General features: G+C 31.5%; 1 protein-coding gene and 1 long non-coding RNA gene across 2 annotated transcripts; one reads left to right on the forward strand and one right to left on the reverse strand.

The window, feature by feature from the left end:
• Nucleotides 1-1,939: 1,939 nt before the first annotated feature.
• Nucleotides 1,940-3,868, reverse strand: LOC115957337 (1-aminocyclopropane-1-carboxylate oxidase 1-like). The gene is made up of 4 exons (XM_031075559.1): nucleotides 3,624-3,868; nucleotides 3,289-3,515; nucleotides 2,565-2,898; nucleotides 1,940-2,391 (listed from the first exon to the last, which is right to left on the reverse strand). Exons 1-4 carry the CDS (start codon nucleotides 3,726-3,728, stop codon nucleotides 2,098-2,100), a joined length of 960 nt encoding a protein of 319 aa, XP_030931419.1. The 5' UTR covers nucleotides 3,729-3,868; the 3' UTR covers nucleotides 1,940-2,097.
• A 13,144-nt stretch (nucleotides 3,869-17,012) lies between these two features.
• LOC115955022 lies at nucleotides 17,013-17,871 on the forward strand. The gene is made up of 3 exons (XR_004084009.1): nucleotides 17,013-17,120; nucleotides 17,573-17,679; nucleotides 17,763-17,871. It is a non-coding gene; the product is annotated as an uncharacterized LOC115955022 (long non-coding RNA).
• The last annotated feature ends 5 nt before the right edge of the window (nucleotides 17,872-17,876 follow it).

Consider the following 17,876-nt stretch of genomic DNA (forward strand, 5'->3'; position numbering starts at 1 on the left):
TCAACGTCAATTCCCTTTCTGTCTAAACAAAATATATACATAATATATTTTATGCATTTGTTTACAACTTATTAAGATGTTAAAGCTAGTGTACAAGGATAGATGTGTGGTTAAGAAAAAAACAAGAGTAAAAAAAATTTTAAATGAGAAGAAAATAAAATGAAAAGTATTTTAATTAAAATAATAGTAGTTTAGAACTTTAATAAGTTGGAGTAGATTATTTTTAATATAAATTTTTTTATGCTTGAGGCCTACATATTTTTGATGGAAAATCCAACATATAAAGAGATGTTCTTTGGTTGCCCAGATCATGAGCGCAAATGTGTCTTATTGACATTGATGTCTAGGCCTAAAAATTAAAAAAGTGTGGGATTTGTTGGCTAACCTTAATTTTGGAATGGATTATGTTATTTTGTTTTGTTTTGGCATGACTCATTACCGAAGTTTTTTTTTTTAAAGATATTTGTTTGCATTGTTAGACAATATTTATTTTGTTGAGAATAAATATATGATGCGTGAATTGCTTTACAACATAGAAATATACATAACTTGTTTTTTAGCTACAATAATTTTTTTTTCCTTAATGAAATTGGGAGATGGAGATGTATTAAATTATCAAATCCATTGTAAAGCATACCAGCCAAAAAAGATCCAATCCAAAACTAGCAGCCCCTAAAAAAAATTTGCAAATTGAAATAAAGAAATTGTACTATTGTTAATTTTTCATGCCATTATCTTCATCTGTTAAATTATTGATTAGCGTGATACAATCTATTCACCTTGACAAAACAATATTGTAATTCAATAATCTAACACAGACCCAATTGTGGCTAACTAGTTTCACATCATCCACTAAATACTAAACATTTCAAAACAATTATAAGTTCTCATTGATTATTTTTTATGTTCTTTAAAATGAGGGGTATAATAGTAATGTTATTATAAAATGATTTCATTCCATTCCTTCCAATGTTACTCCCAAATGGTGTTACTTACTTTCCATTCCATTCCATTCCTTTATTTTATAACATCCAAACAAGATTTTTAAATCACATTCCATTCCATTCCATTCCTTTCCCTACTAAATCCATTCCATTCCATTCCTTTAATGATCATTCCATTCTATTCCTTTATAAACTCCCAAACGGACCCTAAAAGAACTCTTTTTTTTTTTTTTTTTTTTTTTTTTTTTTTTTTTTTTTGTGTGGAAAGTATACCTCAATAGTTTTTAATTAAAAAGCAATGTATCTTTCCACCTAGCTTGTATTTGGATGCATAGAGAGAAAACGGGAAAAAAAGTGTTTTTGCTTATTCGGTATGTTAAAGAAAGAGAAAGAGAAAGAGAAAGTAATAAATAAGTTATAAAAGGACACAATAGTAATTTGACTAATTTTGGAAAAACAGGCAAGTAATGCACTTATACCTCCATTTTCCATCCAACTGTGTTACCAAACACTCTACATCTAATTATATCTCATATTTAATTGCAATTATGCCTCATACACCACCAACAGTTAAGGGGCCATTTAGTAGCAGTGTTTAAATATTATTGTTTAGTTTTCAGTATTGTAGAAATACGTATTTGAATGTTATAAAAATACATGTCAAAAGTATTATTGTTGTTTAAACATTGAAAACTGTTGTTTAAACAATAATGTCAAACAACCCCTAATTCTCTTGAGTAACACACTAAAAACAGTGAATTTGAAATACAAAACACCTAACATTGACTTCCCTAGAGAAGTGAACTACAATTTAGTTTGTTTCTGAAGGGAATCATCAAATTTTTTTCGTCGTGATCCATCCATCACCACATGAGAGAGAGAGAGAGAGAGAGAGAGAGTAACAAACAATAAAACATCATTCTCATTAAATAATATTAGGTGGTGGTAATTTCGGTTGCTTTCTACAAATAACAAATAGAGACCCTCCCAAGTAATTGGCTTTTTAAAGAGCTCATCACATGTATAAATTATATAGTATCTACTTAAAGCTTGTAGGAGTGTCACACGGCCTTAGCCTTAACAGACAACACACTTTATTATTCTAGTAATTTTTTTTTTGTGGAGAATTTATTCTTGTAATTAAAATGTGGTATTAAGCTGCTGCAATTGGACCCACATTAACATTAGATTCTATGGCTTTCATGGCTTCAAATCTGGGCTCCTTGGCCTGGAACTTGAGGCCAGCATACAACTTCATGTAGTCTTCAAACACAAATTTTGGGTACAAATTGTTGTTCTCATCTGACTCTTTCTCCACCAGTGTTGGTGCTGGATATATAACAGCATCACCCCCAGGGTTGTAGAATGAAGCTATTGACATTCTGTTTCCATTTGTTTGGGCTATCACTCTGTGCATCACACTCTTGTACTTCCCATTGGTGATGACCTATATTTATATTTATATACATATAGCATCATATATAGTCGTTATATCTCCAAAATTTTGTCGATAGATGATAAAGAATTTTAAACTGAATTCTCTCTTATTTTTATTTTTAGATGCAAGACATGTAATATATATATATATATATATATATAGATAGATAGATTAGAGTATACCTCAATTTGGTCACCAAGGTTAATAACAATGGAGTGGCGCATAGGGGGCACGTCTATCCACTGATCATCTTTGAGTAGCTGGAGACCACTGACCTTGTCATCCTGGAAGAGTAGGATGATCCCACCAGCATCTGTGTGGGCACGAAGACCCTTTATCAGGTCTGGCTTTGGACATGGAGGGTAGTTGCTAACCTTGGTGCCAAAATTTGGACCCTTTGATCCATGGAATGCCTTTTTCAGGTAACCTTTCTCTAGTCCAAGATTCTCACATAACAGGTCTAGGAGTTCCTCTGCTAATTTTTCCAACTTTAATGCAAATTCCTTCATCACCTTCCTGTTGTAATTATAATTAATTATGAGATAGAGAGCCTTTTGTGTAAAAAAAAAAAAAGAAAAAAGGATGCCTTTTATTTAAATTGGGAGTTTGTTTTAAAAGTACTTCTAGTATCATTCGGAATATTCTGAAGGAAATAATAAAAATTAATCATATAGTAGCATAAACCGTTGGGAGTACAAAATGTAGCTAGCTAGCTAGCTAGTACTTATATGGGACCATTATCTCAACAATATGTTTATTGGGGAACAAATGACACAGATTAAAATTTTGGTACTAAAAATAGTAAATGAAGCCACTAGACTAGTCTATATAAATATATATGTGTGTGCTACAGTAAGTAATAAGTATATATGGTTGATGTACAAAAAGCATGCTTAAGTGAATTACCTGTATTCATCTTGGAGATCTGGGATCTCAGATATATTGGATTGAGGAAGATGGCGCAAAAAGAAGGTGCTCTCCCAATCCAAGTCATTGACCTCAGTCTGAACACCCTCGAGACCTTTGGTTGCCACAAGTTCCTTGAACCTTTGCTCCATACACTTCTGGTAGTGCTCCTTTGTCATCCTCTCCACGGTGTCCATTAGTTCATGGGATATGCCATGATTTATTAACTACAATTTTGAGACAAAGAAACGCACAAAATTGTTTGACCCATATATTGGAAACAATGTGAACAACATAAATAATGGTACAACTTAGGTTCAAGATATGGTATCTACCTCGAAGAAGCCCCAGTTTTCACAGGCATCTTTGATTATCTCCATGGTTGCTCCTCTCTCCTCACCATTTAGTTTCTCCAAGTTGATCACTGGGAAGTTCTCCATCTCTCTCTCTCTCTCTCTTTGTGAAGGAAGCAATGAAGCAAAGCTAAAAGCTGTGTAGGAAGCAAAGAAGCAAAGCTAAAAGCTGTGTGTGTTTGGAATTGGATGGTGTAGTGCCAGTTGGGTGGTCTGCTATTTATAGAGGTTAAAGGAACAACTGTGAAGTGGAGGGCTGGTTTGTTTGTGTTTTCATATTAAAAAGGTGACTAAAATAATAATAATAAAATGGGTTAAAAAAAACAAGAGTCAAAGACAGATAGTTAGTGGAAATTAGAGCCTTGCCTTGTTGAATCTGTCTCTACTCTTTGGTCCTTTGTCTTTCCTATGCCAGAAATTACAATGTCACTGCGGTGGACAAGTGACACTATTTATTATTCCACTAAAAAATTCTCATATATTTAAAAATGCTGAGTTAAAAAAAAAATTTAAATAAAAATTGATGACTAATTCAATAATTTTAAACAAGTGAGAATCTTTTAGCAGAACAGTAGACAAGTGACGTGATCCACCAGAGAACTGTATAATTTTTTCTCCTATATTGTGGGGTTGGATCCAACTTGGTGAAAAATTATACAGTTCTCATGATGAATCATTTCACTTGTTCACCATTCTATTAAAAGATTCTAACTTGTTTAAAATTACTGAGTCGGTAATTAATTTTTAATTTAAATTTTTTTTACTCAACAATTTTAAACAGTTGTAAATCTCTTAATAGAAAGAAAGGTGGATCAAGTCACTTGTTCACCATGATTATCTTATCTTTTCTCCAACTTGGTGGCTGATTCCTTTGTAAATTTGACCAATGACTGGGAAAGGATGACCAATGACCACAAGAACTTTCTAGTATTGTTTATTCAAATTTTTATGCGTTTGATTTTTGAGAGTGATATTTGGAAAGGTACCCAGCTCCTGCACCTCTAGACACTAGAATATGCTATGTATTGAGGTTGTAGCTCCTCCACGTCAAGAATTATTGGGCGTTGTTTTAATTAGATACAATGACAAGTTATACATCCCCATGTGCCTTTGTACAGTGACCTTTTTCTTTTTTCTTTTTTTCGGTGAATACAGTGACCTTTTTCACACTTTTGTCTTTATTTCAAAAAATTAGAGGTCCACTGGTCCAGAACAGAACCAGACCATATATATATCTCCATGATTTCCCATACTACTAAATTGTACATGCATGTTAAGTTTTGATTAAACTTTACTGTGCGCTTTTATATGTAAGCCACCTTACAACCTTACCCAAAAATATATAATTAAAAAAAAAAAAAAAGCCACCTTACAGTTAATTTTGGGTGTGATTTTGATATTATATAATACTAGATGGATTTGATTGGTCTATTTTAAAGCTCACTAATCAAGCCGATAAAAGTTTTTATCTTTAATTTGCATTTTTGATGTCGGCAAAGTCTAGTTTGGTTCATAATCTAGGAGTAGGACTATAAATCCCATGTTTACATTGGAAATGGAAAATCTTCAACTCCGAATGCAAATTATAGTTGGTATTCTCCATTAGACTGTTACCTATAGCTTATAGGTGTTGTTACAGATATAAATTATAGTTATTCTGTTAATTGATTAGCCAAAATATACGTGTGCGTGACACCGACATGATTACTATGAGTTTATTTGGCACGAGGATGGGGGCGGCTTCCATGCATTTTGCATTTGAATTGTGTTTCTTTATTCTTAAGCCTAATCTTATACCAGAATGATCATATTTTTAGTCACTTCAATTAAGCTAAAGGGTCAAACTCGTGTGCTTTTATTTTTTCTTTTTCCTTTTTTTTTTAAATTGTAATAATTCTTGATCTAGTTGATTGGACACATTGTCTGTCGTTGTTTAAGTTGCAACTATGATATCACAAAATACTTCGTTAAGCTAAATTAATTTCAAGAGCTTTTGTGGTGGATGGGATGGCCTTGTTAATTGCGACGAAGTTTGCAATCAATCCGCCTTTGTATAATTGTATATAACTCCTTTTAGTTGTACTTTGATCTGTTCATTCTTGCTCTTCTTTCACAGAATTGTGTCCTATATAAGTGCTCTTCGTTAATAATCCCTCATTTTTTATTATTGCAAAGGTTAAGATATAGATATTCCTGAAATGTCCTTACTTTATAATAGAATTTAGAGGTGATATGACTCATATGCCTTTCAGTAAGAATTTTATTTGTTTTTATTTTTATTTTTTTATATATATATATTTAAAATAAAGGGTAATATAAAAAATATAACTTCCCGTTTTAAAAAGTTGTATCTATTTTGTGACCTTTTTTTTTTTTTTTTTTTTTTTGAGAAGATATTTTGGGACTTCAACCAAAAAAAAAAAAAAAACCATATTACTTTTTTTTTTTAATGAAAAACTTGTAACTTTATTAAGAAGAAGACAACTTCATTACATCATGAGTAATAACTAACTCAATCAGTGGAAGATTTTTCTCTATCCACGTTACATATTACTTTCATTTTGGGCAGATCATATTTTTTACCAAAAAAAAGTTAAGAACTCTATATTCATTTTTCCTATTTTTACCGGTCATATATGATGTACAATATGTTATTTGCAAGAAAATTAAATGATTAAACTTGGGTATTCATGTTCGAATTGCTAGGATCAAATATTAGGGTGCGCATGAGTGTTGTTTAGGGGGGGAAGTGGGTCTAATGACAAGCCAATGAATACTATTATAAACACTATTTTTCATAAAAGTTGAGTTGGTCAATCTTTACTGGTTCTTATTTAAACTCACAATTGACCTCGTTTTTTCCCCCTACCAATAACAACTTGCCATATCCATATTTATAAATATTTTTGTGACTTTCGACTTATGGCAAGGAGATAAGTACTCTCATTAATTAAACCATTTAGTTCGTTAGCTATTATGATTAAATGGTTTGGGAAACGGTTTCTCATTATATCCTTTATTTTTATTTTTACGGGATTGCTTATTATAACTTGGTTAGTTACTTTGATTTTTAAACATAGAATGGAAATTTACTTGGTTGCATTTGAGTTTCTATATTGTGTGGAAGAAAAGTTTATTTCTTAGAGTAGAGGGAAAATATTTTTTCTTATTAAATAAGCAATAGGTTTTCCTTATTAAAAAAAAAAAAAAAGTAATGTATTTCTTATCATCTAATGATAGAAATTGAAGTCTTATAAATAAGTAGTGCTACAAAAGATTTTATGGTTTGGATTTTCTCTACAAATTTTTCTTTTTCTTTTTTTAAACGCACAAATCAAAGAGAATTTACGAGACTTGGATTAATGTTGCAAAGCAAGAAAAAAACGCTTGGGTTTACATTAGGGAGGGGTTCAAGGTGCTATAACAACATATAGTTGTTTTCAGAGTGAGCGAAATCTAAGGGTTCACATCCATTCTTAGATAAGAGATATTATTATATTTAGTACGGATCTCAAGTTAGGCATAAACTTGAGAAAATATTATAATTAATTTTCTAATAGTGAATATATTTGCAATTTGTCTCATGATTTTTCATTTTCACGTAAATCTTTTATATTATTGTGAATGATTGGTATATTGGCTTAGTCATTTTAGTGATAATATTTTGTTAGATATGGTTTGAAATTATTAGGCTTTTTAAAATTTTTATAGAAGAAAGATAGTTAGTCAAAATTCTAAATCAATTTTCATAATTTACATGAGACTAGATTGTAACCCAAAAAGAGAATTTGGGAGTGGTTTGGTTTAGGATTAGAATTCATAAAAACGTTAAGGAAATATATATATATATATATATATAGATATATATTTATATTATATATATATATATATATATATTTATATATTTGGGTGGGAGTCCCATCAAGGCCAACTCCAAAAACGCCAAAAAATTAGGTTTTTTTTGGAGGGTGTTTTGTCAATGCACTATATTTTAGTAAAAATGTTTTACAGCAAGACATACAAAGCATTAAAAATACCTAATTTTAGTACAATCCTCTCTCTCTCTCTCTCTCTCTCATTATTTTTAGTAGCTTTAAATATATCTGGAAATTAATTGTTTGGGTAGAATCCAAAGAAAGATGATAACTTTGGCCTATGACACCATTATTATTATTTTTTTGTAAAAATTGTATACATTATTTCTCTATTAGAATTTGAAATTAGAATCCAATTTTGTGCTGTGTCTAAATTTATGTAAGGACCACTTCATAAGTATCTACTTAAGTTTGTGTCATGTGTCCATTTCAATTTTTCAATTTTTGTGCCAAGTGAGTTAATAAGTGCAAAATACTAAGAATCTAATATTAATGAACTAAAAAAAATTAATAAATAAAAAATCAATCACATATACTCAATAAAAATCACATCACAACAAAGATTACCACACGCTCTGTCTTATTAAAAATTAGAAGAAAAAAATGATCATCAATAGTAATAAATTTAGGTAAGAATTTTAATATATGACTAATTACATTTACTTTTTAAAAAAATAATTCGACTAATTATTTATATTTTTATGATAAAATTTGTGTTTAATTTTAAATGTATCCATATGTATATATGCGTTACATGTTTTTTTTTTTTTTTTTAATAACTTGACTAATTATTTTCTATTTTATAATAAAAATTATGTTTAATTTTAAATGCATCTATATGTTTGCATGAATTACAAGCTAGTATTATATAAAATAGTTGCACGTAACATCTCTAACATGAGAATAGATATCACAATTGCGGGATCACTTTATGTAAGAGAGATATTGTATGTAAACCCGTTATACATAATACCACCTCCCCTCATACAGAAATAGGTCCAACGTTTGCGTGAGAGAAATATTATACACAATTGCTATTCAAGGTACCACCTCACCTCCTATGATACGGGGACTACTAAGAAAGGAAGTGTGAATGCCCCTACATCATTGTCAAAAAGAAGAGGAAGAAAGAAAAAGAAAAGTATTTGTTTATTTAAATTTCTTATTTGGTGGAATACACTTTGCAACCCAAGAAAAGCGAGACATAAAAAGCAACTGCTGAGTAAATTCCAGCTAAAGGTTTACCATTCCCCTAAAATATTATTCATATTCATTCCCTTTCCATTTTGGATCAATTGATTTGACCTTAGCCTAAAATTTAATTAAAAATTTTAAAAAATCATAACCATTCATATGCTCCTAATAATAATAATTAAAAAAAAAGGAGGAAGCTGAAAGTGGAATGGGCCACTTAACCTTTTAGTTGGTGATATTCTGGCTTCAAAATTGACATTCACATTGAAGCTAACCTCTCATCCTCCTCCGCATGAATGTTTAATTTCCATTAGATCTTAGTGGGAGACAGTTTGATCCTTTTAACAATGATCCTTACTCACATCACAATCCATTCCACTATTATATGATAGCAATTTTATCCATTATCATAAAAAAAATATTTTTTATTTTTATTGGAAAATGAAAGCAGATCAACATGCAAGATCGGTGAATGAAAATATAGACAAACCAACTTCTTCTTTCTTTTTTTTTTTTTTTTCTCATTTTTCTAATAATTTTTTTTTTTTGGGGGGCAAACAACTTTTAGTTAGGTTAGGTAAGTATTGCGCACTCCTTGTATAATTGCTAGTAGGTTCCCATTAGTTGATGATTTAAATGTGGCTCCTACATTAATTCTCTCATTCTTTGAGAGTTTGATTGCAGGATATATCCACTGCAAAAAAACAGATCACATTGCGGATGGAATGTAGGTCCCTTGATGTTAAAGGTGGGCATATATGTTCAAGCCCAGCCTTTACGAAATTAGATTTCTTTTTATTTATTTATTTATTTTTAGCAAGAGGGCTAGCCCAGTCACTACCCCCTCTTGCTTGGAAATCCTCCCAGAGCAACACCAATAGACGCACTCCTAAATATAAGAAAATTCCATTCATTGATGGAGAGATGTGTAAGTTGGATTTTATTGATTGACTTCTTAATTTGAAAGAGTATTTTGATTATCTAGAAATTTGTGATGAAGAAAGAGTATGGCTTACATTCAATAAATTGGATGGTGAAGCAAAGGAATGGTGGGAAGACATTAAAATTGATAGCAAACATTTTTTCATCCTTGGCCATGAACGAATTTTGTCTTTACCTCGTCTAATTTTATCAAACTGTATTTGTTCCCACCAACGTAAGGCATACTCACTAAGTTTATACAAAGCTAGTCTAACTTTTCTCTCATAATAAATATTCTCCAAAGTCAAATAAATCCTCTAGATCAAGTAACCAATCAAGAAAATCTTCTTTATAAAAATAACCATTAAGCCCTCATTTGGGAGGAGGGAATGAAATGAAAATGAATGAAAAGAATAATTTTAAAATATTCTTCCCTTTCCTTATTTGGGAGTTTTAATGAAGGGAATAAAAAGTTCATTAATTTGTTTGGGAGTTTAAAGCCTCATTTGAGAGGAGGGAATGAAATGGAAATGAATAATTTTAGAATATTCTTTACTTCCATTGTTTGGGAGTTTTAATGAAGGGAATGAAAAGTTCATTCCTTGTTTGGGAGTTTAAGTGGGAGGGAATGAAACGGATAGGAGGGAATACTCATTCCTCTCTATTAACTTAAAACCTCAAATTTTCATTCCCCCCGAAATTGGGAGGAATGAGGGGGAATAAAATTAGATTTAATGTTTGTTTTTACTAAAACTGCCAAAATACTCTTATATATTCAACCCTTTATTTTAAAATATGAGTCTAATAGTAATATTGTCATAAAATGATTTCATTCTATTTCCTCCATGTTGCTCTCAAACAAGATTACTTACATTCCATTCATTTTCATTCCTTTCCATTTCTTTATTTTAAAATATCCAATTAAGGTTACTTAATTCCATTTCCTTCCATTCTTTTCCATTCATTTCCCTTTCTTAAATACAATTCATTCCATTCCCTTATGAACTCCCAAATGAAGTCTAAGTGGGAGAGAATGAAATGGATAGGAGGGAACATTCATTCTTCTCTATTTCCTTAAAACCTCAAATTTTCATTCCCCTTGAAATTGGATGGAATTGGAGAGAATGAAATTAGATTTAATGAATTTTTTTACTAAAACTCCTAAAATACACCTATATATTCAACCATTTATTTTAAAATATGGGTCTAGTAGTAATATTTTTATAAAATGATTCCATTCCTTTCCCTCTATGTTATTCCTAAATAAGGCTACTTACATTCCATTCATTCCATTCCTTTCCATTCCTTTAATTTAAAATATCCAAACAAGATTACTTAATTCTATCTCATTCCTCTCTTTTCCCTTCTTTTCCCTTGCTTAAATACATTTCATTTCATTCCATTACTTTATGATCATTCCATTCCATTTCATTCCATTCCCTTTTCTTATGAACTCCCAAACGAAGCCTAAAACTTGCAATTCTTTTATAAAGCCTATATGAAATTTGCTTACCAATAGGTTGCCTGTGAGTGATATCTCTGCAATACCCATCCCTATAGTTTTCATGCTCCAACGACAACATCCTAGTAAAGATATTTGTGAGTGCTAACTGTATGTCACGTAATACTCGCTAAGTTTTCTATCACCGGAATTGCTACCATCTCATACATTAGCCACCAAACCAGGATAAGTCAAGGCTCTGATACCAACTGATGCAGGATGTGAAAGCGTAAGCGTCAAAAAGCAGAACACGCCTACTTTTAGAAAACAAGAAACAAAACACATTTACTTCTGAAAATAAACTTGAATCCACAAGAGTTTCTTGAATCCATAAGGGTCCTTGAATCTATAAGAAGAAAGGGGTCTAGAATCCACCAGAAAATATGAAGACAAAAAGTCTTAATTTTATTGATTTCAATAATACTGAAAAGCGTTTACAGACTTTGGAGTCTATTTAAGGGCTCTGTAAAACTTGACAAACAATAAAATATGTTCTAAAATATGTTCTAAAATAAGTCCTAATTAATACCTAATCATAACAGGAACCAAATTTGACATAAAAAACATTAAAAACACCTAAAAATAAGTAAATAAATGCCCTAAACCTAACATAAAAATATCAAAATTAATAAATTACAAAAATTAAAAGTAGATTATGTCTTACATTAAAAACACTTTTTTGTTGTTGTTGTTGTTGTTGTAGAACATGAGGTAACAACTGGTTGAAGAGAAGAAGTGGTCATCTGTTTATTCTTAATTGAGGTAGTGTTTGTATTCTTACTCCCTTCCAAATCTCGGTAATCAGGGGGTAGTCCCTTAAAATTTGTTAAAAAAATTTCTTGGTATCCTTACAAAAAGGTGAATCATATTTATTTAATATTTATTGTCAAACCAACTCTTTTATTTTATTTTATTTTTTTTGTTTTCACGTGGACGTGGACCCAGTAAAGTTAGGACTCAGTAAAGTTAGGGTATGTTTGAATATCGCTTATTGCTAAAAATTAAAAATTGAAAACTAAAAACACTATAGTAAAATAATTTTTAAATGTGTGAATAATGCCATAAGACCCAGTTTAGAAGTTATATTTGCTTAAAGAGGTATTTGTAGGTCTTGTGAATAGTGCATGGGACCCACCTACGGAAATGCAGACTTGGATAGCAACATGTTTCCAAACCCAGCCTTACTGTATGTTTGGATAGGAATTTCCTGCATCTACGTTTTGAGTTTTCACGTTTCCTTCTTCTTCTTTTTTTTTTTTTACCAGAAGTTGGTTTCACGTGGGACACAGACCTACCAGTGGGTCCCATGCACTGTGCACGAGACCCACTAGTACTTTGAATGTCCACACATTGGTCTAAGATGGCATTGTTAGTGGGTCCTGTGTACTGTTGACGGGACCCACAAACATCATTTTTCACTAAACCTTTAATTAAAAATGGGTCCCACAGCACTATTCACACATTTAAAAATTATTTTGTTACAGTGTTTTCAATTTTTAGTTTTAAGCAAAATAAGTTGTATCCAAACGGACCCATAATCGGTGATAATCTTCCCAGGAGTTAGAACTTCTTTTGTTATTTCAGTAAAAAAAAAAAAAAAAGAACTTCTTTTGTTACCATGTTATCATGGCCGGCTAGTCATAGAAAGGTGAGGATTCATGGGATTTTATTAATTTTCTAAAACCATTTCCAGCTATGTTATTTTAGGTATTAGCGATCCAAGTAAAGGGCAATTCATTAGGCCAAGTCTGTTTCACATTGTTCATTTTGAGATTAAGAAAATACAAACAATCCTCTTGATTGGGGTAGAAGAGTTTTGGCACAACTCTAAAGTCTGTTTGGTTGGAAGAGTGGAAAAGTGAGAGAATAAAAAATAAGAAAGAGATAAAAAAGTAGGAGGATAGAAGAAATTTTGTTTTCTCTAATATGTTTAGTTGGGAGGATGTAGAAAAATGAAGAGATAGAAAACTCATTTGTTTGGTTGATAACAAAAATGAGAGGATAGAAAATAAATTTGGTATACATTTACAATTATGTCTTATTAAATAAAATAAAAGGTAACAAAATTTTTAAATTTGGTAGTTTATTCATATTTAAATTTGTAATGTTTAATTTTAACCATAAAATAGATCCATATTTCAATAGAGATGATCTTTTTCCACGAATCTACGGCAGAACCGATTTGTCAATGATGATAGCATTTTTCATGGTTTTTCGCATGGAAATTCCAAGAGGTCAAATTAGCTTAATTAGGAACTTGTCCGCCAGCTAGTTAATCAAATGATGACTACTACTCTCTGCTTTTACTTTTGAATTTTGATTCCTAGGATGCTAATTTTCCTCTTAACAGTCTTACTAATTTTTTTTCTTATTTCACCAAACATTCTTATTTCACCAAACATCCGTTAGGCGGAGAGAAATTAAAACGTGCGGAGAAAGAAAAAGAACGGTCGAAAATTAGTAGATTTGAAAAAAAAAAAAAATTATAAGTTCCATAAGGATGAAAATAGGAGAGAGGGACCCTAAAAAATTAATTAAAAAGTAGAGAGAGGACTGCCGGTTCTGGCTCACCAATTTTATTCTTCCAAAATAGAAAAAGGGATCTTGTCAAATAAAATTAAAATTAGAATAAGCAAAAGAAGATTGAAATTGTTAGGGTAAATTATCAACAGTAGGTTTTTTAATTTTTTTTAAGTGGCATTCTAGTATTAGTATATCGTTCCTAGAATTTATCATGATTTTTGAGGACAAAATGGGCTTCTGTCCTTTTTGGGCAAATTAATTAGCCTTTTGCCCTTCTTCCCAAACTAAATAGGGAAATACCCCTCTTTTGAAAATCGAATTTTTGAAAATCGATTTAAGTCCTATAGTGACGTTTTCAAGGACCTATAGTGACGTTTATAAAAACCTATAATGACGTTTTGTAATTTGATATCCATGAAATCAAGTTATAGGCAATAACCTATTCATGAATCACCAATCATCACTATTGTTGACAAAACACATCCGGATAGTATACCGTTCCAGGGTTTTTTTTTAAATTTTTTTTTTTTTATGGCATTCTAGTATTAGTGTATCGTTCCTAGAATTTATCATGATTTTTGAGCAATAACCTATTAATTTCTCAAGTTATTTATTTTTCCTTTATATGAGACTCTCAGTTTCACTCACAAATCATATATGATCTATTAAAGTGGAAGCTCAACTAAGAATCAAAATTAGATTCTAATTTTATTCCAATTATCTTTACATGAAAATTTATGCATCTAAATCTAGAAAATATAAATAAAAAAAATTTAATTTTAATTTAGTATTTTTACTATATAATGAATGTGTACGATGTTAGATAAGATATATATATATATATATATATGTGTGTGTGTGTGTGTGTGTGTGTGTGTATTTTAATAGGAAAAGTTTAGAGAGAGTTCAATTAGAATTTGAAATTAGAATCCAATTTTGTGTCATGTGTCTAAATTTATGTGGGACGATACCATAATTATCCACTTAAGTTTGTGTCATGTGTCCATTTAAGTTTTTTAATCTTTGTGCTAAGTGAGTTAATGAGTGCAAAATACTAACTACTAAGAATTCAATATTAATAAACTATAAAATAAAATATAAGAAATTAATCACATATACTCAATAAAAGTCACCACACAATAAAGATCACCACATATTCTATCTTATTAAAAATTGAAAAAAGAAATGATCATAAGTAGTATTAAATTTGGGTAAGAATTTTAATATGTGACTAATTACATTTACTTTAAAAAAATCATTTGACTAATTATTTATATTTTTATGATAAAAATTGTGTTTAATTTTAAATCCGTCCATACGTATGCATGTGTTACATGCTATTTTTTAAAATAATGACTAAATATTTATGTTTTTATAATAAAAATTGTGTTTAATTTTATGTGCATCCATAAGTTTGCATGAGTTACATGCTAGTACTATTAATAAGAGGATTTTCTGTTGGAGTTTCATCATTTTGTGTACTAAAATATCCTTACACAAATTCTTTAACTCTCTAATATACCCCTATCTTTTAGTTAGATAATTTTAAATCCAAAAACACAAACTGGTTAAAAGAGTAATTTACATTTTTATTTTTATTTTTATAAGTTACTAAGTTTTATGCCTTCAAATTTTTATCAACTCTCATGTAAAGAAAAATCCTAAAAATTAGGACACTATCTCTATCTTACTTTTAAACATTGTTTCACTAAGTGCTTGTAGGGTGTAGGGGGCAAGAGTTAGGGTTTAAGTCTCCAGGAGGGAGTTTCACACATATATACACTTAGATTAGACTAGAGTGGAATTTCTATCTTGTATAAAAAAAATTTTAAAAAAAGTCTCATTGCACGCATAAAGCGCAAGTGATACGGCTAGTGTGTGTGCATATATATATATATATATATATTGGGATTATAAGGTAGATTTTGAGATTGAAAGGGTAATTTGAGACATAGTAATCCATACTCTCTGTCAGGGGCTTAGGTTTGGCGACCTAGACTCTATCCACCAAACCAATATCAAATACTGTTGGGGACCTAGGCTTGTAGCACCCCCAATCTCTTAAAGGCTATTCAAAATGAATATCTCTTTCTTTCTTCTTAGGTACAATTGCTTTCCTTGATTCGGGCACAATGTCTTCGACAAATCGTTATCTCAGTCTTTGCCTCATCTCTAGTCCTGTGGGTTAATCACCTTAGTCCAGTGTATCAGAAAGGACATTTGTCTTTCCGAGACAAGGAGTTAGACTCAGCCTTGAACATGCAATGGGTTAGTATAATTTTATCAACAAAGGTAAAAGTGTTTAAATAATAAGGGTGAATTAAAGATGGGTATATTAAAAAGTGGTCACAAGTATATCTTGATGAAAATAAAAAATAAAAAACTGTTATAACTTGTACGTCAAATTTTTTTTTTTTAATGAACTTGGACGTCATGTGTACATTATTCATCCACAAAAAACATATACATTTAAGTCATTATTTCTTTGTTATTTTCTTAAATTAAATTGTATGATGAGGCCACCTTCGTCGAGGCTAACAAATCTGGTATAGGTGTTGTAGTCCGTAACAACCATGGGTTGGTCATCGCTTCTCTAGCACAACAACTGCCTTCAGCGTATCAAGCAGTGGAGATTGAAGCACTTTCATCCCGTCGGACTGTGGACTTCCTTTGCCTGAGGATTTCCCGTCAGCTTAGAAAGGTGCCCATCGGGTTTTATTGTGGCATCGTCATTTTCACTGTTGTCATTCTGGGTCCTCCGTCCGTTTCTATGAAGCTGATGGACCCGTAGGCACTGTCAGCTTTCTTGCTTGGTGCTTCCAGGAGCATTAAATTGTTGTAAAAAATACACCTATCACTAGATAGTTTTCAAAATTACTCTACTCTTATACAAAGAGGAAAGGTGACAAAGTTGCTCACAGTTTGGTGAGATTAGCTGCCAATATTATTGATTGTTCAGTGTGGTTGGAGGATGTTCCACCATGCATCTACCATGTAATTTAGGCTGACATAGCCGTTATGCATTAATAAAGGTTAGAGGAGAAAATGGGCAAATACCCTTTTTTGGGAAATTAAACATTCGTTTGCCCTCTTTCTGAAACTAAATAGGGAATTGCCCCTCTTTTGTAACTCGACAATAAAGAAATCGAGTTTTAATGAGTAACTCGACATTTGTATGGTCGAGTTAGTCTGACCCTTCGAATTTTCCCCAATAAAAAAATGTTTGTGTAGACGGTCATAACTCGGGAAACCGGAAATCGAGTTATTTTCAGCGGTTTGAATCAATAGGACCCTAACGTCTCACAACGCTATTCAGTCACTCGCTCTCCCTGTACACTCTCTTTCCCTTGCTCTCTGCCATCACTCTCTCTCCACACTCTGTCTCTCTCGCTCTGCGATCAGGCTTCCCCACTCTTCCTCGAGTCTCCATCAGTCGTCGTTGGTTCCCGCCGCCGCTGATTACAGGTATGGTCCTCTCCCTCTGAAATATTTTCTGATGTTGGTTAATGTTAGGTTGTGTTTTGTGTGGGATTTTGATTATTTTGTTGAAACTTAAGGAAGTAGTAAATTTACTAATGAAGATGAGAATTTTGTTGTCTTTTATATGCTGCAATGATGATTTTCTCATTAATGAGTTTAAATGTGCTTGGGGTTTTGATGAGGGGTTTTTGCAAATCGAGTGGTGTTATAACTTATATTTTCATAAATAGTTAATTAATAATTATCCTAAGCTTTAAGAAGTGATTTAAATAGTTCTGAAATAATTTTTTTTATGGCAAGTTCTTATTTATTTAAGAAGTGATGTTGAAAATCTTGTGCTCAAAATATAATGTCTTACTGAATCTATGCTTTTATTTTATATTAAATGTGGTTTACTTGTTAGAAAATTGCTAACAATGTATTTGCTGCCATGTGAGATATGCAGGCACTAGATAGAGTGCGGCCTGGACCCGATGTGGATACCCAGTTGTCCCAGCAGCCGAATCATCGGTCAAGTCCGCTTTGGAGGTGCGCCGCTGACGAGGTATGTAGTAGTATTATTAATACATGTTTGTTTTATAATTACCTCATGTTTAATCTCGTAACACAATACTCGTCCGTGTGCAGGAGGCGCCTGGCATGATAAAGGTTCGACGCCGTAAATGTGTATTGCCACAGGGTGGGTTAGATCCACGTATCATGCAACACATAGATGCAGCAGGGTTGACTGGTTTATTCAAG

This window comes from Quercus lobata, chromosome 8 (assembly GCF_001633185.2).
Source record: "Quercus lobata isolate SW786 chromosome 8, ValleyOak3.0 Primary Assembly, whole genome shotgun sequence".
Classification (NCBI taxonomy): domain Eukaryota; kingdom Viridiplantae; phylum Streptophyta; class Magnoliopsida; order Fagales; family Fagaceae; genus Quercus; species Quercus lobata.